Consider the following 22,297-nt stretch of genomic DNA (forward strand, 5'->3'; position numbering starts at 1 on the left):
CTCCTCCACCTCTTTCTCTGCCTGTCTCTCCTCCTTCTCTTTCTCTGCCTGTCTCTCCTCCACCTCTTTCTCTGCCTGTCTCTCCTCCACCTCGTTCTCTGCCCGTCTCTCCTATACCTCTTTCTCCGCCTGTCTCTCCTATACCTCTTTCTCCGCCTGTCTCTCCTCCACCTCTTTCTCTGCCTGTCTATCCTCTTTCTCTGCCTGTCTGTCCTCTTTCTCTGCCTGTCTCTCCTCACCTCTTTCTCTGCCTGTCTCTCCTCCACCTCTTTCTCTGCCTGTCTCTCCTCCACCTCTTTCTCTGCCTGTCTCTCCTCCACCTCTTTCTCTGCCTGTCTCTCCTCCACCTCTTTCTCTGCCTGTCTCTCCTCCATCTCTTTCTCTGCCTGTCTCTCCTCCACCTCTTTCTCTGCCTGTCTGTCCTCTTTCTCTGCCTGTCTCTCCTCACCTCTTTCTCTGCCTGTCTCTCCTCCACCTCTTTCTCTGCCTGTCTCTCCTCACCTCTTTCTCTGCCTGTCTGTCCTCTTTCTCTGCCTGTCTCTCCTCCACCTCTTTCTCTGCCTGTCTCTCCTCCATCTCTTTCTCTGCCTGTCTCTCCTCCACCTCTTTCTCTGCCTGTCTGTCCTCTTTCTCTGCCTGTCTCTCCTCCACCTCTTTCTCTGCCTGTCTCTCCTCCACCTCTTTCTCTGCCTGTCTCTCCTCCACCTCTTTCTCTGCCTGTCTCTCCTCACCTCTTTCTCTGCCTGTCTGTCCTCTTTCTCTTCCTGTCTCTCCTCCACCTCTTTCTCTGCCTGTCTCTCCTCACCTCTTTCTCTGCCTGTCTCTCCTCCACCTCTTTCTCTTCCTGTCTCTCCTCCACCTCTTTCTCTGCCTGTCTCTCCTCCATCTCTTTCTCTGCCTGTCTCTCCTCCACCTCTTTCTCTGCCTGTCTGTCCTCTTTCTCTGCCTGTCTCTCCTCCACCTCTTTCTCTGCCTGTCTCTCCTCCACCTCTTTCTCTGCCTGTCTCTCCTCCACCTCTTTCTCTGCCTGTCTCTCCTCCACCTCTTTCTCTGCCTGTCTCTCCTCACCTCTTTCTCTGCCTGTCTGTCCTCTTTTTCTTCCTGTCTCTCCTCACCTCTTTCTCTGCCTGTCTCTCCTCCACCTCTTTCTCTGCCTGTCTCTCCTCACCTCTTTCTCTGCCTGTCTCTCCTCTCCTCTTTCTCTGCCTGTCTCTCCTCCACCTCTTTCTCCGCCTGTCTCTCCTCACCTCTTTCTCTGCCTGTCTCTCCTCCACCTCTTTCTCTGCCTGTCTCTCCTCCACCTCTTTCTCTGCCTGTCTCTCCTCACCTCTTTCAGCCATGATCTATCTATTGTCTCTTCCTATAAGGAGATTCTTTAGGCACCATAGACACAACAAGGATAACCTTTCAGGTTGCAACCAGGCTTTCTATGCACGGGATCTAGGGGTCTACTTACCCTCAGATAGATAGGAACAGTCTTTCTATGCACGGGATCTAGGGATCTACTTACCCTCAGATAGATAGGAACAGTCTTTCTATGCATGGGATCTAGGGATCTACTTACCCTCAGAGAGATAGGAAGTCTTTCTATGTACGGGATCTAGGGATCTACTTACCTTCAGAGAGATAGGAAGTCTTTCTATGCATGGGATCTAGGGATCTACTTACCCTCAGAGAGATAGGAAGTCTTTCTATGCATGGGATCTAGGGATCTACTCTCCCTGCTGACACTAAGAGGTTTACACTAGCAGGGCTTCTTCCTTCCCTGTGTGTGTCTTTATCCTCTACCCAGAGAGAACAGAATAAAGCCTCAAGGGTATCAATGATCTGATCTCTACACTATCTTTCCTCACCTAGCACACCCACTACATCCATATTTCTCTGTCTCTTTCTCTGTCTCTTTCTCTGTCTCTATCTCTGTCTCTGTCTCTGTCTCTGTCTCTCTCTCTGTCTCTCTCTCTGTCTCTCTCTCTGTCTCTCTCTCTGTCTCTCTCTCTGTCTCTCTCTCTGTCTCTCTCTCTGTCTCTCTCTGTCTCTCTCTCTGTCTCTCTCTCTGTCTCTCTCTCTCTCTCTGTGCTCAATTAGAATGAGGACAAGATCAGGACAAAGGACGTATGCTAGCGCCAGGTATAAACGGGGCCAGAGAGTCCTCGATCAACAAAAGAACTGTCTGCTGTCTGTACTGTGTCTCTCAGTTATGGTACTCTGAATAGTGCATGGTTCAACATTGTTCTACCATCCTTCATGAAGCCAAAGATGTATATTATACTGTAGCTATACTTGACATGGTCGAGGGTAGGGAACCTTGTTCCTGGGGTGTTGTAGGTACTGCAGGATTTTGTCCCCGACTAGGCACCACACTGAGCCACTTAGTTCATTGATCAGTTCAGTGACTGCCTATATTCAACACACCTGGTCTTCCAGGTCAGTGCCTGCAGTCCTCCAGGAGCAGGGTTACTCACCCCCTGGTCTAGAGTCTAAACACCATGGTAACCTGCCACTGTGGCCTAACTAACCCATAGCTGTGCAATCTGAGTCAGTGTGTATCATCACAGCGTAGTGCTGTGTCATACTGTCAATATGTAAATATCACACAAGAAACATGTGCACATTGCTTCTTTAAAAATAAAATAAAATCATCACAGTGTCTTTCTTCTTCTCTCTGATAGCTGCTTAAACGTTTCCTGATTTTAAATTAGCTTCAGCCGAAGTGGGATTCATTATGTCGTCGTTATTGTTGGAAAGGCTCTTGTTTTTTAAAGACAGGTTATTTTCACACACAGTAGATTTGAATTTCAACCAATGGAGCGTCTGCTCCAGAGTTCCATTTGGCTAATTGGTGAGCATCTGAGGAGGTACATGACTAAACAAAGGAATATGCAGTTAGCAGGCCAATGACGGAGGGAAGAGAGAACAGATCATTTAGAAAAGAGAAGAGATGCTCATTCTATGGAGATGTATTCAGTTGTGTGTCACAATATAGCATTATTGTAATGCTATTCATTCACCCCCCCCATCCAGTTTACAATTGGCTCATTCATCCCCCTCCTCTCCCCTGTAACTATTCCCCAGGTCGTTGCTGCAAATGAGAACGTGTTCTCAGTCAACTTACCTGGTAAAATAACGGTAAAATAAAATAAATAAAATAAAAAATCCCAGTCACAGACCAGGGAGATGAGAGAGGGGTTTCACCCCCCCATCCCAGTCACAGACCAGGGGTATAAGAGAGGGGTTTCAACCCCCCCCATCCCAGTCACAGACCGGGGGTATAAGAGAGCGGTTTCACCCCCCCCATCCCAGTCACAGACCAGGGGTATAAGAGAGGGGTTTCACCCCCCCATCCCACCCACAGACCGGGGAGATGAGAGAGGGGTTTCACCCCCGCATCCCACCCACAGACCGGGGAGATGAGAGAGGGGTTTCACCCCCCCATCCCACCCACAGACCGGGGAGATGAGAGAGGGGTTTCACCCCCCCATCCCACCCACAGACCGGGGAGATGAGAGAGGGGTTTCACCCCCCCATCCCACCCACAGACCGGGGAGATGGGAGAGGGGTTTCACCCCCCCCATCCCAGTCACAGACCGGGGAGATGAGAGAGGGGTTTCACCCCCCCATCCCACCCACAGACCGGGGAGATGGGAGAGGGGTTTCACCCCCCTATCCCAGTCACAGACCGGGGGTATAAGAGAGGGGTTTCACCCCCCCCATCCCACCCACAGACCGGGGAGATGGGAGAGGGGCTTCACCCCCCCATCTCACTCAGAGACAGAGGAGAGGTCTTCTACCTTTGGCCTAAAGAGCAGGAACCTAGACTTCATCAAATAAATCAGAAATATAGACATTGTCATCCTATAAGAAACATGGTAAAACGGAGACCCACTGATTGCCCTCTAGGTTACAGAGAGCTGGTTGTCCCATCCACAGAATTACCAGGTGTGAAACAGGGGACTCAGGTGGTATGCTAATTTGGTATAGAGCAGACCTAACTCACTCCATTAAATTAGTTAAAACAGGAACATTTCACATTTGGCTAGAAATTAATAAGGAAATTATCCCAAAGAGAAAAATGTCCTCCTGTGTGCTACCTATATCCCCCCACTAGAATCCCCATACTTTAATGAAGACAGCTTCTCCATCCTGGAGGGGAAATCAATCATTTCCATTCCCAGGGACATGTACTAGTCTGTATGACCTAAATGCCAGAACCGGACAAGAACCTGACACCCTCAGCACACAGGGGGACAAACGCCTACCTGGAGGTGACAGCATTCCCTCCCCCATATGCCCCCCCCTAGGCACAACATAATGACAACATAACCAACAAAAACGGGTCACAACTCTTGCAGCTCTGTTGCACGCTGGGTATGTACATCGTCAATGGTAGGCATCAAGGGGACTCCTATGGTAGGTACACATATAGCTCATCTCTTGGCAGTAGTACTGTAGATTACTTTATCACTGACCTCAACCCAGAGTCTCTCAGGGGAGTCAGTGGACTGACTGTGAACGCTTTATCAGATCACAGCAAAATCCCACTCTACTTGAACAGAGCAATACTCAGTCATGAGGCATCAAAGCCAAAGGAACTGAGTAATATTAAGAAATGCTATAGATGGATGGACTGTAGTGTGGAAACCTACCAAAAAACAATTAGGCAACAACAAATTCAATCCATTTTAAACAACTTCCTGGACAAAATGTTCCGCTGTAGTAGTGAAGGTGTAAACTTGTCAGTAGAAAGACTAAACAGAAAATTTGACCTCTCAGCTTCCCTATAATCTAAACATTTCAAACAGAAAACCGAAGAAAATGAATAACAATGACAAATGGTTTGATGAAGAGTACAAAAACCTAAGAAAGAAATTGAGAAACCTGTCCAACCAAAAACATAAAGACCCAGAATAGCTGAGCCTACGTCTTCACTATGGTGAATCACTAAAACAATACAGACATACTCTATGGAGAAAGGAACAGCACGTCAGAAATCAGCTCAATGTCATTGAGGAATCCATTGACTCTCAACACTTCTGGGAAAATTGAAAAAAAAACTAAACACAAAGAATTATCTATCCAAAATGGAGATGTGTGGATAAACCACTTCTCCAATCTTTTTGGCTCTATAACAAAAAACAAAAAGCAAAACCCTGCACACCATAATTCACCAAAACAAGGACAAAGTCTTCTCAAGCTTTGTTGATTTAAAAAAAAGCCTTTTGACTCATTTTGGCATGAGGGTCTGCTATACAAATTGATGGAAAGAGGTGTTGGGGGTAAAACATACGACAGTATTGTGACGCGTGCGCTGAGAGTCAGGAAGCGTGTTCAGGGAGTGTTTTAATAAAAACAATGAACACAAAACAAACAACGCAGCGACATGAAAACAGAGTCAGTAACACCCGAGGAAAGAACCAAGGGGAGTGACAGATATAGGGAAGATAATCAAGGAGGTGATGGAGTCCAGGTGAGTGTCATGAGGCGCTGGTGCGTGAGATGATGGTGACAGGTGTGCGGAATAATCAGCAGCCTGATGACCAAGAGGGACGTGACAATTATAAAATCCATGTACACAAACAACAAGTGTGCGGTTAAAATTGGCATTAAACACACAACTTTCTTCCCACAGGGCCGTTGCGTGAGACAGGGATGCAGCTTAAGCCCCATCCTCTTAAACATATATATATCAACGAATTGGCGAGGGCACTAGAACAGTCTGGGGCACCCGGCCTCACCCTACTAGAGTCTGAAGTCAAATGTCTACTGTTTGCTGATGATCTGGTGCTTCTGTCACCAACCAAGGAGGGCCTACAGCAGCACCTCAATATTCTGCACAGATTCTGGCAGACCTGGGCCCCTGACAGTAAATCTCAGTAAGACAAAAATAATGGTGTTCCAAACAAGGTTCAGTCGCCAGGACCACAAATACAAATTCCATCTAGACACCGTTGCCATAGAGCACAAAAAAACTATACCCACCTCAGTCTAAACATCCTCGCCACAGGTAACTTCCACAAATCTGTGAAAGATCTGAGAGACAAGGCAAGAAGGGCCTTCTATGTCATCAAAAGGAACATCAAATTTGACATACCAATTAGGATCTGGCTGAAAATACTTGAATCAGTTGTAGAACCCATTGCCCTTTATGGTTGTGAGGTCTGGGGTCCGCTCACCAACCAAGAATTCACCAATTGTGACAAACACCACATTGAGACTCTGCATGCAGAATTCTGCAAAAATATCCTTTGTGTACAACTTAAAACACCAAATAATGCATGCAGAGCAGAATTAGGCCGATACCCAGTATTTATCAAAATCCAGAAAAGAGCCGTTTAAATCTACAACCACCTAAAAGGAAGCGATTCCGAAACGTCCATAACAAAGCAATCACCTACAGAGAGATGAACTGGAGAAGAGTCCCCTAAGCAAGTTGGTCCTGGGGCTCTGTTCACAAACACAAACACACCCCACAGAGCCTCAGGACAGCAACACAATTAGACCCAATCAAATCATGAGAAAACAAAAAGATAATTACTTGACACATTGCAAAGAAATAACAAAAAAAACAGAGCAAACTAAAATGCTATTTGGCCCTAAACAGAGAGTACACAGTGGCAGAATACCTGACCACTGTGACTGACCCAAACTTAAGGAAAGCTTTGACTATGTACAGACTCAGTGAGCATAGCCTTGCTATTGAGAAAGGCCGCCGTAGTTAGACATGGCTCTCAAGAGAAGACAGGCTATGTGCACATTGCCCACAAAATGAGGTGGAAACCGAGCTGCACTTCCTAACCTGCCAAATGTAACATTTCTCGCCCAGGGGTTCCGCTAGCGGAACACCCACAACATTCCGCTGAAAAGGCAGAACGCAAAATTCAAAAATATTTTTTAGAAATATGTAACTCTCACACATTAACAAGTCCAATACAGCAAATGAAAGATAAAAATCTTGTTAATCTACTCATCGTGTCCGATTTTTTAAATGTTTTACAGCAAAAACACAACATATATTTATGTTACATCACCACCAAATCCAAAAAACACACAGACATTTTTCCCAGCCAAAGATAGTCACACAAAAGCAGAAATAGAGATAAAATTAATCACTAACCTTTGATAATCTTCATCAGATGACACTCATAGGACATCATGTTACACAATACATTTATGTTTTGTTCGATAATGTGCATATTTATATCCACAAATCTCGGTTTCCATTGGCGCCATGTTCAGAAATGCCTCCAAAATATCCGGAGTAATTACAGAGAGCCACGTCAAATAACAGAAATACTCATCATAAACTTTGACGAAAGATACATGTTTTACATATAATTAAAGATACACTTGTTCCTAATGCAACCGCTGTGTCAGAATTTAAAACAACTTTACGGAAAAAGCACACCAAGCAATAATCTGAGACGGAGCTCAGATTTAACAAAATTTCTACGCCATGTTGGAGTCATGAGAAATACGAAATTACATCATAAATATTCCCTTACCTTTGATTATCTTCATCAGAATGCAATGCCAGGAATCCTAGTTCCACAATAAATCGTTGTTTTGCTCGATAATGTCCATTACTTATGTCCAATTAGCAACTTTTCCAAGCATGTGTAGTACACGTGTCCAAACACTCGCGCAGATGCAGGCAAACGTCGGACGAAAACTTGAAAAAGTTATATTACATGTCAAATAAACTGGTCAAACTTAGTAGAGAATCAATATTCAGGATTTTGTTATCGTATATATCCAATAAGGTTCCAACCGGAGCATTTCTTCATGTCTGTATAAGTAATGGCACACATGGCCATTTCATGACTAGCTTGCGTGACCAGGAACTAGCATTCTACCAGACCACTGACTCAAATAGCTGCCATCTGGCCCCACATCACACTAGAGGCTTCATTCCACGTTCTACTGACTGTTGACATATAGTGGAAGGCGCAGGAAGTGCAAACAGATCCATATATTACAAGGAATTGAATAGGCGATGACTTTCACATCGACCCTTCTCAGAATTCTCACTTCCTGTTTGGAAGTTTGCCTGCCATATGAGTTCTGTTATACTCACAGACATAATTCAAAGTTTTAGAAACTTCAGAGTATTTTCTATCCAAAAGTAATATGCATATATTTTCATCTGGGACAGAGTAGGAGGCAGTTCACTATGGGCACCAATTCATCCAAAAGTGAAAATGCTGCCCCCTATCCCAAACAGGTTTTAAGGAAAGCTTTGACTATGTACAGACTGAGTGAGCAAAGCCTTGGTATTGAGAAAGGCTGACGTAGGCAGACCTGGCTCTCAAGAGAAGACAGGCTATGTGCACAGTGCCTACAAAATGAGGTGGAAACTGAGCTGCACTTCCTAACCTCCTGCCAAATGTATGACCATATTAGAGACAAACATTTCCCTCATATCGCACAGAACCACAAAGAATTAGAAAACAAACCTGATTTTGACAAACTCTCATATCTACTGGGTAAAATACCACATTGTGCCATCACAGCAGCAAGATTAATGACCTGTTGCCACAAGAAAAGGGCAAACCCCCACATCCCACCCATAGACAGAGGAGATGGGAGAGGGGTTTCACCCCCACATCCCACCCAAAGACAGAAGAGATGGGAGAGGGGTTTCACCCCCACATCCCACCCAAAGACAGAAGAGATGGGAGAGGGGTTTCACCCTCACATCCCACCCATAGACAGAAGAGATGGGAGAGGGGTTTCACCCCCACATCCCACCCATAGACAGAAGAGATGGGAGAGGGGTTTCACCCCCACATCCCACCCATAGACAGAGGAGATGGGAGAGGGGTTTCACCCCCACATCCCACCCATAGACAGAGGAGATGGGAGAGGGGTTTCACCCCCACATCCCACCCATAGACAGAGGAGATGGGAGAGGGGTTTCACCCCCACATCCCACCCATAGACAGAGGAGATGGGAGAGGGGTTTCACCCCCACATCCCACCCGTAGACAGAGGAGATGGGAGAGGGGTTTCACCCCCACATCCCACCCATAGACAGAGGAGATGGGAGAGGGGTTTCACCCCCACATCCCACCCATAGACAGAGGAGATGGGAGAGGGGTTTCACCCCCACATCCCACCCATAGACAGAGGAGATGGGAGAGGGGTTTCACCCCCACATCCAACCCATAGACAGAGGAGATGGGAGAGGGGTTTCGTGGGTCTCCTTCACGGGCCCCAGTAAGTCTACCATCATGCTTAACATGGCTGGGTTTCCAGAAACAGATCAGATATAGATCAACACACTGATTGTGGTCTACCATACGGGTGTCATCCCAGACTATCATAAATAATGATAATAAAACGTTTAATGTATACGTTACCCATTATGACAACCTTGAACTTCCTTGTCATCCAATTGAGAAGAAAAACCCACTAGTACACCACAGAGTTGGTGTTATATCTGCATAAATACAATGTCATTATTAGGTATTACAGGGTTTACCGAGATAAAATGAAGCGTATCTTGAGAGACTCTTACTTATAATCAATGTGTACTTTTACAGTGCACTTCCAATCCTTATTTTAATAGGCTTACTTTAATTTGGCAAGCACATATTACTATCTCACAAGTTATTTCCATTGGGCATGGGCTTCATCTCTCTCTGTCTCTCTGTCTCTCTGTCTCTCTGTCTCTCTGTCTCTCTGTCTCTCTCTCTCTCTCTCTCTCTCTCTCTCTCTCTCTCTCTCTCTCTCTCTCTCTCTCTCTCTCTCTCTCTCTCTCTCTCTCTCTCTCTCTCTCTCTCTCTCTCTCTCTCTCTCTCTCTCTCTCTCTCTCTCTCTCTCTCTCTCTCTCTCATATATCAGGGTTGAAGTGACTGGCCCACCACACGAGAGACTGTCAGGGTGATGCACTCTACACTTCCCCAAAGGCAGAGAGATGATTTTATCTGCCACAGCTCTTTGCTGACACCGCTGACACCGCTGACGGGGTGTACTTCCATGCTCTAGTGTGGGTGTTGAATCAAAGTAATGTACCCCTATCAACCTACACATATCTCTGTTCACCGTCATGGCAGTTCCATACAGCACAACACTGTAAAGTATTATCAACCTTCCTGCCATGACAGCATAAAAGCAGTAATATTAACCTTCCTGCCATGACAGCATAACAGCAGTACCATTAACCTTCCTGCCATGACAGCATAACAGCAGTACCATTAACCTTCCTGTCATGACAGCATAACAGCAGTACCATTAACCTTCCTGTCATGACAGTATAACAGCAGTACCATTAACCTTCCTGTCATGACAGCATAACAGCAGTACCATTAACCTTCCTGCCATGACAGCATAACAGCAGTACCATTAACCTTCCTGTCATGACAGCATAACAGCAGTATCATTAACCTTCCTGTCATGACAGCATAACAGCAGTACCATTAACCTTCCTGTCATGACAGCATAACAGCAGTACCATTAACCTTCCTGTCATGACAGCATAACAGCAGTATCATTAACCTTCCTGTCATGACAGCATAACAGCAGTACCATTAACCTTCCTGCCATGACAGCATAACAGCAGTACCATTAACCTTCCTGTCATGACAGCATAACGGCAGTACCATTAACCTTCCTGTCATGACAGCATAACAGCAGTACCATTAACCTTCCTGTCATGACAGCATAACAGCAGTACCATTAACCTTCCTGTCATGACAGTATAACAGCAGTATCATTAACCTTCCTGTCATGACAGTATAACAGCAGTATCATTAACCTTCCTGTCATGACAGTGTAACAGCAGTATCATTAACCTTCCTGCCATGACAGTATAACAGCAGTACCATTAACCTTCCTGTCATGACAGTATAACAGCAGTACCATTAACCTTCCTGTCATGACAGTATAACAGCAGTATCATTAACCTTCCTACCATGACAGCATAACAGCAGTATCATTAACCTTCCTGTCATGACAGCATAACAGCAGTACCATTAACCTTCCTGTCATGACAGTATAACAGCAGTACCATTAACCTTCCTGTCATGACAGCATAACAGCAGTACCATTAACTTTCCTGTCATGACATACACATGGTTAGCAGATGTTAATGTGATTGTAGCGAAATACTTTTGCTTCTAGTTCCGTGCAATAATTATCTAACAAGTAATCTAACAATTCCCAACAACTACCTAATACACACAAATCTAGGGGTGAATGAGAATATGTACATTTAAATTATTGATGAGCGATGACCGAGCAGCATAGGCAAGGTGCAATAGATGGTATAAAATACCATGTGATATGAATAATGTAAGATATGTAAACATTATTAAAGTGGCATTATTTAAAGTGATTAATGATCCATTTATTAAAGTGGTCAGTGATTGGGTCTCAATGTAGGCAGCAGCCTCTCTGAGTTAGTGATGGCTGTCTAACAGTCTGATGGCCTTGAGATAGAATGTGTTTTTCAGTCTCTTGGTCCCAGCTTTGAGGGCGGTGTTGAGGGCGGTGCAGTTGCCGTACCAGACGGCGATACAGCCCGACAGGATGCTCTCGATTGTGCATCTGTAAAAGTTTGTCAGGGTTTTGGGTGACAAGACATATTTCTTCAGCCTCCATATTCCACACCACGCTGTCTGTGTGGGTGGACCCTTTCAGTTTGTCTGTGATGTGTACACCGAGGAACTTAAAACTTTTCACCTTCTCCACTGCTGTCCCGTCGATGTGGATGGGGGGGTGCTCCCTCTGCTGTTTCCTGAAGTCCCCTTATTGCAGATACAAATCAGTGCGTGACGATGTAGTGCTCTCAAAATGTACTTTTTTCGCATAAGTTTTCATGTACCGAATAAAAATCGAAAGTTCAATGTGTTTCAGTCGCATTTTCAACTCTTAATAGCAAATGTGCCCAGTCTGGTATTGCCACCTGCGCTCTAGCCAACAGTTCCCAGATACTGTGCAGGTAGGCTAGTCTAGCCTAAATGATGAGATTATTATTTTGGATAAGAGCCAGAATATTGTTATTTGTCAAGCATCGATCATCATGTCACCAGGATAAGACCCTCGATATTTATTGAAAAGCAGCATCAAGCTCATCACAGTGCATTTTCACCACCCTGTGAAGTTCATCAACATTTATTTAATCTGTAGTGTAGTAAATATTTGTGCATAAAGGCATTTGCCCTGCCATTTCCTGCTTAATTAATTTTTCGGTCGGCCTTTATCAAATTACACAGACTTACTGTTTCCATCACAGCTGTCTTGATTTTGTTTATAACATATGACTTTCCTGCAAATAAAAACGTACTCTGCAATTGTGAGGCCAGTTGGACGTACTGTCAAATTCTCTAAAACAACATTGGAGGCGGTTTATTGTAAAGAAATTAACATTAAATTGTCTGTCAACAGCTCCGGTGGACATTCCTGCAGTCAGCGTGCCAATTGCACGCTCGCTCAAAACTTGAGACATCTGTGGCATTGTGTTGTGTGACAAAACTGCACATTTTAGAGTGGCCTTTTATTGTCCCCAGCACAAGGTGCACCTGTGGAATGATCATGCTGTTTAATCAGCTTCTTTATATGCCACACCTGTCAGGTGGATGGATTATCTTGGCAAAGGAGAAAAGCTCACTAACAGGGATGTAAACAAAGATGTGCACAACATTTGAGCTTTTTGTGGAACATTTCTGGGATATTTTCTTTCAGCTCATGAAACGTGGGACCAACAATTTAAATGTTGTGTTTATATTTTTGTTCAGTATAAAAAGTAGTCTACGCTAACCAGGCAGAATGATATCATGATTTTTTTGCATCAATCCAATCTTCTCCCTCTCTCTCTCGCTCCCTCTATCTCTCTCTCTCTTATTCTTCTCCCTCTCTTTCTCCATCTCTCATTCTTCTCCCTCTCTCTCCATCTCTCTCTCTCTCTTATTCTTCTCCCTCCATCTCTCTCTCTCTTATTCTTCTCCTTCTCTCTCTCTCCCTCTCTCTCTCTCTCTCTCTCTCTCTCTCTCTAAAGCCAAATGGGTATCAGTGATCTGATCTCTACACCATCTCTCCTCACCTAGAACACCCACTACATCCAATTCTCTCTCTCTCTATCTATCTTTCTTATTCCTCTCTTCTCTCTCTCTCTCTCTTTCTTATTCTTCTCCCTCTCTCTCTCTCTCTCTCTCTCTTTCTTATTCTATCTCTCTCTTCCTCTTATTTTCAACCTGTGACTGTGCGGTATGTTGTGAGTCCCCAGCATCCCTGGGAGCTCCTCCAGAAGTATTCCTCTTCCATTTGTCATCCCAGAATATGGTGACATCAGCGCTTATGTCCCACCACGGCTGTCGCTGTGCCACAGAGAGAGTTTCTCAGCCAAAGTCCTTCCTGAGGTCACTACAGCTACTGGCCCACAGCATGATCTGAATATTCTGACCAATGACCAGTCATCTTTTATTTGCATACGTATCCTCATTTTTTGAAGGGGTAAGCACTACTCTAGAGTCTAGACAACGTGTTCATGCTGGGATCATCTGCCAAAGAGACTGTGGTCTCACTATGAATTCCTGCTTAAATAAAGCATCCACCAATCAAGGCTGTGTATGTAAATATATACAATTTCGTATCAACACGTCCACACGATCCAACTGAGCGTTTCAATGTAAAAGAAGGCTCAGCGAAATAAATAATAATAAAAAACTGAATTATTTTCATTAAATAAACACACACTGTGATGTATTAGACGTACAGTGATGATTTAAAAATACTACGTTTTGAAAAGTTTAGAAGAAGATAATGCTATATTACTGAGTGCTGCACTGATAGATCAGTATATCACATGTTCATTGTCAGGGATATGTGTTGTGTAGCCTGACTGTATATGCAGTAGATACAATGTACAGGGGGTGAGTAAAGTAAGTCCTAGATTCAATCCGTAACGCAGGAGATTCACCCTATTGGCGCAGTTGAAATGTTCAGAAGCAGTCTGTCCCTCATCACCATTTTAAAAGGTCTGTGAAATACTATCTAAAATGTTTAAAGGCATATTCATGTGTGGTGTGGATACTGTGCACTAGTCCATTGCGGTGTGTAGCTACAGTATCTACCAGTATTGGTGTTCCTGACCTTAGTTGTTTGCTACAGACTTGGTTGCTCAGGTATAAGCCAGGTGTGGTGAGTTAGATAATTAGCCTGTCGTTCACCCATGCATTCAGTCTCCCTCAGTAGTAGTTCTAATCATGTTCTATTTGATGTAGCTCTGTCTTTTAAACTAAAATGTTCTATTTGATGTAGCTCTGTCTTTTAAACTAAAATGTTCTATTTGATGTAGCTCTGTCTTTTAAACTAAAGCGTGTATGACTAAATATAGTAATTTAAACTAATGACTGTGTGGCTCAGTTGGTAGAGCATGGCGCTTGCAACGCCAGGGTTGTGGGTTCGATTCCCACGGGGGACCAGTACAAAAAAAATAAAAGTATGAATGTATGTACTTGTAAGTCGCTCTGGATAAGAGCGTCTGCTAAATGACTTAAATGTAAATGTGACTGCAATTAACTTAAATCATGTTTTTTCATAGTGTTACGTGGTCTAATTAACAACTTAAGTTATTCTAATTAAATGTTCATTCTCGTTGGTTAATTAATGTGGGTAGGGTTGAGGAGCAAAGGGGATAAATGCTGTCCTTTTCTCTCAGCTCAGGGTTGGGCACCATTTTTTGTTAAATAATGTGCTCCATAGCAGATTGTTTGTGGCAGTCTGTATGTACAGGCAGTAGATTTTTGGCTCTTCTGTTACCCTCTGTTTAGAGCTGATCTGGTAGACTGTCTAGTCCCTGTAAGGGGGAGAGTTACCCTCTGTTTAGAGCTGATCTGGTAGACTCTCTAGTCCCTGTAAGGGGGAGAGTTACCCTCTGTTTAGAGCTGATCTGGTAGACTCTCTAGTCCCTGTAAGGGGGAGCGTTACCCTCTGTTTAGAGCTGATCTGGTAGACTGTCTAGTCCCTGTAAGGGGGAGAGTTACCCTCTGTTTAGAGCTGATCTGGTAGACTGTCTAGTCCCTGTAAGGGGGAGCGTTACCCTCTGTTTAGAGCTGATCTGGTAGACTCTAGTCCCTGTAAGGGGGAGAGTTACCCTCTGTTTAGAGCTGATCTGGTAGACTCTAGTCCCTGTAAGGGGGAGAGTTACCCTCTGTTTAGAGCTGATCTGGTAGACTCTAGTCCCTGTAAGGGGGAGAGTTACCCTCTGTTTAGAGCTGATCTGGTAGACTGTCTAGTCCCTGTAAGGGGGAGCGTTACCCTCTGTTTAGAGCTGATCTGGTAGACTGTCTAGTCCCTGTAAGGGGGAGCGTTACCCTCTGTTTAAAGCTGATCTGGTAGACTGTTTAGTCCCTGTAAGGGGGAGAGTTACCCTCTGTTTAGAGCTGATCTGGTAGACTCTCTAGTCCCTGTAAGGGGGAGAGTTACCCTCTGTTTAGAGCTGATCTGGTAGACTGTCTAGTCCCTGTAAGGGGGAGCGTTACCCTCTGTTTAAAGCTGATCTGGTAGACTGTCTAGTCCCTGTAAGGGGGAGCGTTACCCTCTGTTTAGAGCTGATCTGGTAGACTCTCTAGTCCCTGTAAGGGGGAGAGTTACCCTCTGTTTACAGCTGATCTGGTAGACTCTCTAGTCCCTGTAAGGGGGAGCGTTACCCTCTGTTTAGAGCTGATCTGGTAGACTCTAGTCCCTGTAAGGGGGAGCGTTACCCTCTGTTTAGAGCTGATCTGGTAGACTCTCTAGTCCCTGTAAGGGGGAGAGTTACCCTCTGTTTAGAGCTGATCTGGTAGACTCTCTAGTCCCTGTAAGGGGGAGCGTTACCCTCTGTTTAGAGCTGATCTGGTAGACTCTCTAGTCCCTGTAAGGGGGAGAGTTACCCTCTGTTTAGAGCTGATCTGGTAGACTGTCTAGTCCCTGTAAGGGGGAGCGTTACCCTCTGTTTAGAGCTGATCTGGTAGACTCTCTAGTCCCTGTAAGGGGGAGAGTTACCCTCTGTTTAGAGCTGATCTGGTAGACTGTCTAGTCCCTGTAAGGGGGAGCGTTACCCTCTGTTTAGAGCTGATCTGGTAGACTCTCTAGTCCCTGTAAGGGGGAGCGTTACCCTCTGTTTAGAGCTGATCTGGTAGACTCTCTAGTCCCTGTAAGGGGGAGAGTTATCCTCTGTTTAGAGCTGATCTGGTAGACTCTCTAGTCCCTGTAAGGGGGAGAGTTACCCTCTGTTTACAGCTGATCTGGTAGACTGTCTAGTCCCTGTAAGGGGGAGAGTTACCCTCTGTTTAGAGCTGATCTGGTAGACTCTAGTCCCTGTAAGGGGGAGCGTTACCCTCTGTTTAGAGCTGATCTGGTAGACTGTCTAGTCCCTGTAAGGGGGAGCGTTACCCTCTGTTTAGAGCTGATCTGGTAGACTCTCTAGTCCCTGTAAGGGGGAGCGTTACCCTCTGTTTAGAGCTGATCTGGTAGACTCTCTAGTCCCTGTAAGGGGGAGAGTTACCCTCTGTTTAGAGCTGATCTGGTAGACTCTCTAGTCCCTGTAAGGGGGAGAGTTACCCTCTGTTTAGAGCTGATCTGGTAGACTCTAGTCCCTGTAAGGGGGAGCGTTACCCTCTGTTTAGAGCTGATCTGGTAGACTGTCTAGTCCCTGTAAGGGGGAGCGTTACCCTCTGTTTAGAGCTGATCTGGTAGACTCTCTAGTCCCTGTAAGGGGGAGCGTTACCCTCTGTTTAGAGCTGATCTGGTAGACTCTCTAGTCCCTGTAAGGGGGAGAGTTACCCTCTGTTTAGAGCTGATCTGGTAGACTCTCTAGTCCCTGTAAGGGGGAGAGTTACCCTCTGTTTAGAGCTGATCTGGTAGACTCTAGTCCCTGTAAGGGGGAGCGTTACCCTCTGTTTAGAGCTGATCTGGTAGACTGTCTAGTCCCTGTAAGGGGGAGCGTTACCCTCTGTTTAGAGCTGATCTGGTAGACTCTCTAGTCCCTGTAAGGGGGAGCGTTACCCTCTGTTTAGAGCTGATCTGGGAGACTCTCTAGTCCCTGTAAGGGGGAGAGTTACCCTCTGTTTAGAGCTGATCTGGTAGACTCTCTAGTCCCTGTAAGGGGGAGAGTTACCCTCTGTTTAGAGCTGATCTGGTAGACTCTCTAGTCCCTGTAAGGGGGAGAGTTACCCTCTGTTTAAAGCTGATCTGGTAGACTCTAGTCCCTGTAAGGGGGAGAGTTACCCTCTGTTTAGAGCTGATCTGGTAGACTCTAGTCCCTGTAAGGGGGAGAGTTAGCCACGGGTTAGCGCTGGAAAATGAGTAATCCCTAGTTATGCTGTTTCACAGTTAGGTCCAGTCTTAGCTGCAGTAGAACCCTATTGAGAGGCTGAGATTTATATTCACTGTCGTCTGTCATTTTTTAGTTTTTGTGTCCTGAATGTTGCTGTCATGGACAACTGTTTGAGACAAGCTATGTATCCTGACGTCCTGCATCTGTAATACATTCAAGTATATTTTTCCTCATTCCTACCGATCACCTCCCTTGGCTACTCTGGGTCCGTTATTCGACATCATTTCCTTTTGAGCTGACATACGCAGCATTAACGGTGACTGCTGTCTCCTCGAACGCAGAAACATTCTTTACATTTCAATCGCCCGATAGCTCAGCTCTTACACGCTACGGATTGAATCTAGCTAGCCCTAAGTTTGTATACTATTAAATGGAAAACCTCAATATGAACTATTCATCCAGGTGTAGGGGAGAGTGGGGGTAAGTTGAGGCGCTCTTGTTTATAGGAAACAATACACAAAATTAATAATTTTACCAAATATTTAGGAAGAGGTCCTCATTTTATGGAGTCTGGGAAGGAAGAAACCACATGGAAAAAGTGGTGAGCAAGTTATGTCCAAATGAATGTGTTTTGTTAGAGGTTTCATGATGCTTGTATCTAAACCAAAGTATATAATTTTAAGGTTGTTTTATACAACAGCTGGGGTTCCTATACACTCTTTTAGAAAAAAATAAGCTATCTAGAACCCAAAAGGGTTCTTAGGCTGTCCCCGTAGGAGAACTCCCCGTAGGAGAACTCTTTGAATAACTTTTTTTAGTTCCAGGTAGAACCCTTTTTGGGTTCTATGTAGAACCTGAAACCCAAAAGGGTTCTCCTACGGGGACAGCTGAAGAACCCTTCTGGAACCCTGTTGTGTATCAACTTCAAAATGAGGTTCTAAACCTAGCATGAGAGTGCATCCATGTCTTTGCTAATATTGTCAAAATGTTTCCAATGGGGCAAGTTGAGCCAATGACAAGTTGAGTCAATTGAAATGTTTCCTTACCAGGTGTAAAGCAAGGCATTGTCGCTGGCATATGACATAATTGAAGGGCCTGGCCTGTGTTAAGTGTTTGATAAGGTGTCAAGCCTGTGGTTACCTTTTACTCTGGCACCTGGTTGACAATAGATTTTGACATGTCTAAATTGGAGTGCAATAGCTGTACAGTTACCTGCTGTACATGCAGTCAGAGCTCTGGTTCTCCACTTCACAGCACTTTATGGGTTTTGACTGACAGCTGTTATAAACTTGAGCACTACTCGACACGTAGTTGCCCCCATCCCTCCGAATAATTCGGCAACTTTTGCAAAATGTTTGTCTGAGTGAGGGAGAATCTGTAAATTACCAGGACTCCATGTATTTTAAAATAAATGGAGTTTTGATGTCATACAAGACAGCCAAACGCCCGTGAGTCCAAATGTACTCTTCACATTGTCATATAAAACTCATGTCATAGACAGTGTCAATGTTTATAATCAATATGTTTGATGTAGTTACCAGATGACATGGCGTTATACCCTGGGTTGTTCTGAACAGAATGAGTCTATGTTTGATATACAGTTACCAGATGACATGGTGTTACCAGATGACATGGTGTTACCAGATGACATGGTGTTACCAGATGACATGGTGTTACCAGATGACAGATGACATGGTGTTACCAGGTGACATGGCGTTACCAGATGACATGGTGTTACCAGATGACATGGCGTTACCAGATGACATGGTGTTACCAGATGACATGGTGTTACCAGATGACATGGCGTTACCAGATGACATGGTGTTACCAGATGACATGGCGTTACCAGATGACATGGCGTTACCAGATGACATGGTGTTACCAGATGACATGGCGTTACCAGATGACATGGTGTTACCAGATGACATGGTGTTACCAGATGACATGGTGTTACCAGATGACATGGTGTTACCAGATGACATGGCGTTACCAGATGACATGGCGTTACCAGATGACATGGCGTTACCAGATGACATGGCGTTACCAGATGACATGGCGTTACCAGATGACATGGCGTTACCAGATGACATGGTGTTACCAGATGACAGATGACATGGTGTTACCAGATGACATGGTGTTACCAGGTGACATGGTGTTACCAGATGACATGGTGTTACCAGATGACATGGTGTTATACCCTGGGTTGTTCTGAACAGAATGAGTCTATGTTTGATATACAGTTACCAGATGACATGGTGTTACCAGATGACATGGCGTTATACCCTGGGTTGTTCTGAACAGAATGAGTCTATGTTTGATATACAGTTACCAGATGACATGGTGTTACCAGATGACATGGCGTTACCAGATGACATGGTGTTACCAGATGACATGGTGTTACCAGATGACATGGTGTTACCAGATGACATGGTGTTACCAGATGACAGATGACATGGTGTTACCAGATGACAGATGACATGGTGTTACCAGATGACATGGTGTTACCAGATGACATGGCGTTACCAGATGACATGGTGTTACCAGATGACATGGTGTTACCAGATGACATGGCGTTACCAGATGACATGGTGTTACCAGATGACATGGCGTTACCAGATGACATGGCGTTACCAGATGACATGGCGTTACCAGATGACATGGTGTTACCAGATGACATGGTGTTACCAGATGACATGGTGTTACCAGATGACATGGTGTTACCAGATGACAGATGACATGGTGTTACCAGATGACAGATGACATGGTGTTACCAGATGACATGGTGTTACCAGATGACATGGCGTTACCAGGTGACATGGTGTTACCAGATGACATGGTGTTACCAGATGACATGGCGTTACCAGATGACATGGTGTTACCAGATGACATGGTGTTATCAGATGACATGGTGTTACCAGATGACATGGCGTTACCAGGTGACATGGTGTTACCAGATGACATGGCGTTACCAGATGACATGGCGTTACCAGATGACATGGTGTTACCAGATGACATGGTGTTACCAGATGACAGATGACATGGCGTTACCAGATGACAGATGACATGGCGTTACCAGATGACATGGTGTTACCAGATGACATGGTGTTACCAGATGACATGGTGTTACCAGATGACAGATGACATGGCGTTACCAGATGACAGATGACATGGCGTTACCAGATGACATGGTGTTACCAGATGACATGGTGTTACCAGATGACAGATGACATGGCGTTACCAGATGACATGGTGTTACCAGATGACAGATGACATGGTGTTACCAGATGACATGGTGTTACCAGGTGACATGGTGTTACCAGATGACATGGCGTTACCAGATGACATGGTGTTACCAGATGACATGGCGTTACCAGATGACATGGTGTTACCAGATGACAGATGACATGGTGTTACCAGATGACATGGTGTTACCAGGTGACATGGTGTTACCAGATGACATGGCGTTACCAGATGACATGGTGTTACCAGATGACATGGTGTTACCAGATGACAGATGACATGGCGTTACCAGATGACATGGTGTTACCAGATGACATGGCGTTACCAGATGACATGGTGTTACCAGATGACATGGTGTTACCAGATGACAGATGACATGGCGTTACCAGATGACATGGTGTTACCAGATGACATGGCGTTACCAGATGACATGGCGTTACCAGATGACATGGTGTTACCAGATGACATGGTGTTACCAGATGACAGATGACATGGCGTTACCAGATGACATGGCGTTACCAGATGACATGGCGTTACCAGATGACATGGCGTTACCAGATGACATGGTGTTACCAGATGACAGATGACATCGTGTTACCAGATGACATGGTGTTACCAGGTGACATGGTGTTACCAGATGACATGGTGTTACCAGATGACATGGTGTTACCAGATGACATGGTGTTACCAGATGACATGGTGTTACCAGATGACATGGTGTTACCAGATGACATGGCGTTACCAGATGACATGGCGTTACCAGATGACATGGTGTTACCAGATGACATGGCGTTACCAGATGACAGATGACATGGTGTTACCAGGTGACATGGCGTTACCAGATGACATGGTGTTACCAGATGACATGGCGTTACCAGATGACAGATGACATGGTGTTACCAGATGACATGGCGTTACCAGATGACATGGCGTTACCAGATGACATGGCGTTACCAGATGACATGGCGTTACCAGATGACATGGCGTTACCAGATGACATGGTGTTATCAGATGACATGGTGTTACCAGATGACATGGTGTTACCAGATGACATGGTGTTACCAGATGACATGGTGTTACCAGATGACATGGCGTTACCAGATGACATGGTGTTACCAGATGACATGGTGTTATCAGATGACATGGCGTTACCAGATGACATGGTGTTACCAGATGACATGGTGTTACCAGATGACATGGCGTTACCAGATGACATGGTGTTACCAGATGACATGGTGTTACCAGATGACATGGCGTTACCAGATGACATGGCGTTACCAGATGACATGGCGTTACCAGATGACATGGTGTTACCAGATGACATGGCGTTACCAGATGACATGGTGTTACCAGATGACATGGTGTTACCAGATGACATGGCGTTACCAGATGACATGGTGTTATCAGATGACATGGCGTTACCAGATGACATGGTGTTATACCCGGGGTTGTACTGAACAGAATGAGTCTGCGTTTGTCATATTGTGAAGACAATTTGCTGAGGAACACACATCTGAATGCCCTCCTGACTCTCTTCTATACGCAGCAAAATTACAATCTGCTTCTCTGAATTGCCTTGTGAAAGCCTAACGCTGTAAGATCCTATTTTATAACTTAGCTAGTCAAGTTGGCAAATGGAACAAGCTTTCAAATTATGCCCACTTGACATTGCGATTTATAATGGAGTGTTTTTGGATTGCGTAAACAAACAGTAATTGTGTTGAGGTGGGAATGCAGGGCTGTCTTCCAATCCAAACAACTACAAGTATGTTTGGTTTAGTTCCTCAACGGCATCTAGGAGAG

The 22,297-nt window shown here is 44.9% G+C and overlaps 1 protein-coding gene across 1 annotated transcript in view; it reads right to left on the reverse strand.

Moving 5' to 3' along the window:
* Positions 1-21,361, reverse strand: part of LOC129858889 (basic proline-rich protein-like) — a 29,957-nt gene extending 8,596 nt beyond the window's left edge. Inside the window, exon 1 of the mRNA XM_055928126.1 lies at positions 21,291-21,361. Within this exon, the coding sequence (XP_055784101.1) occupies positions 21,291-21,361 (71 nt within the window). The remainder of the gene's footprint in view (positions 1-21,290) is intronic.
* Positions 21,362-22,297: the final 936 nt, after the last annotated feature.

This window comes from Salvelinus fontinalis, chromosome 7, assembly GCF_029448725.1.
Source record: "Salvelinus fontinalis isolate EN_2023a chromosome 7, ASM2944872v1, whole genome shotgun sequence".
NCBI classification, from domain to species: domain Eukaryota; kingdom Metazoa; phylum Chordata; class Actinopteri; order Salmoniformes; family Salmonidae; genus Salvelinus; species Salvelinus fontinalis.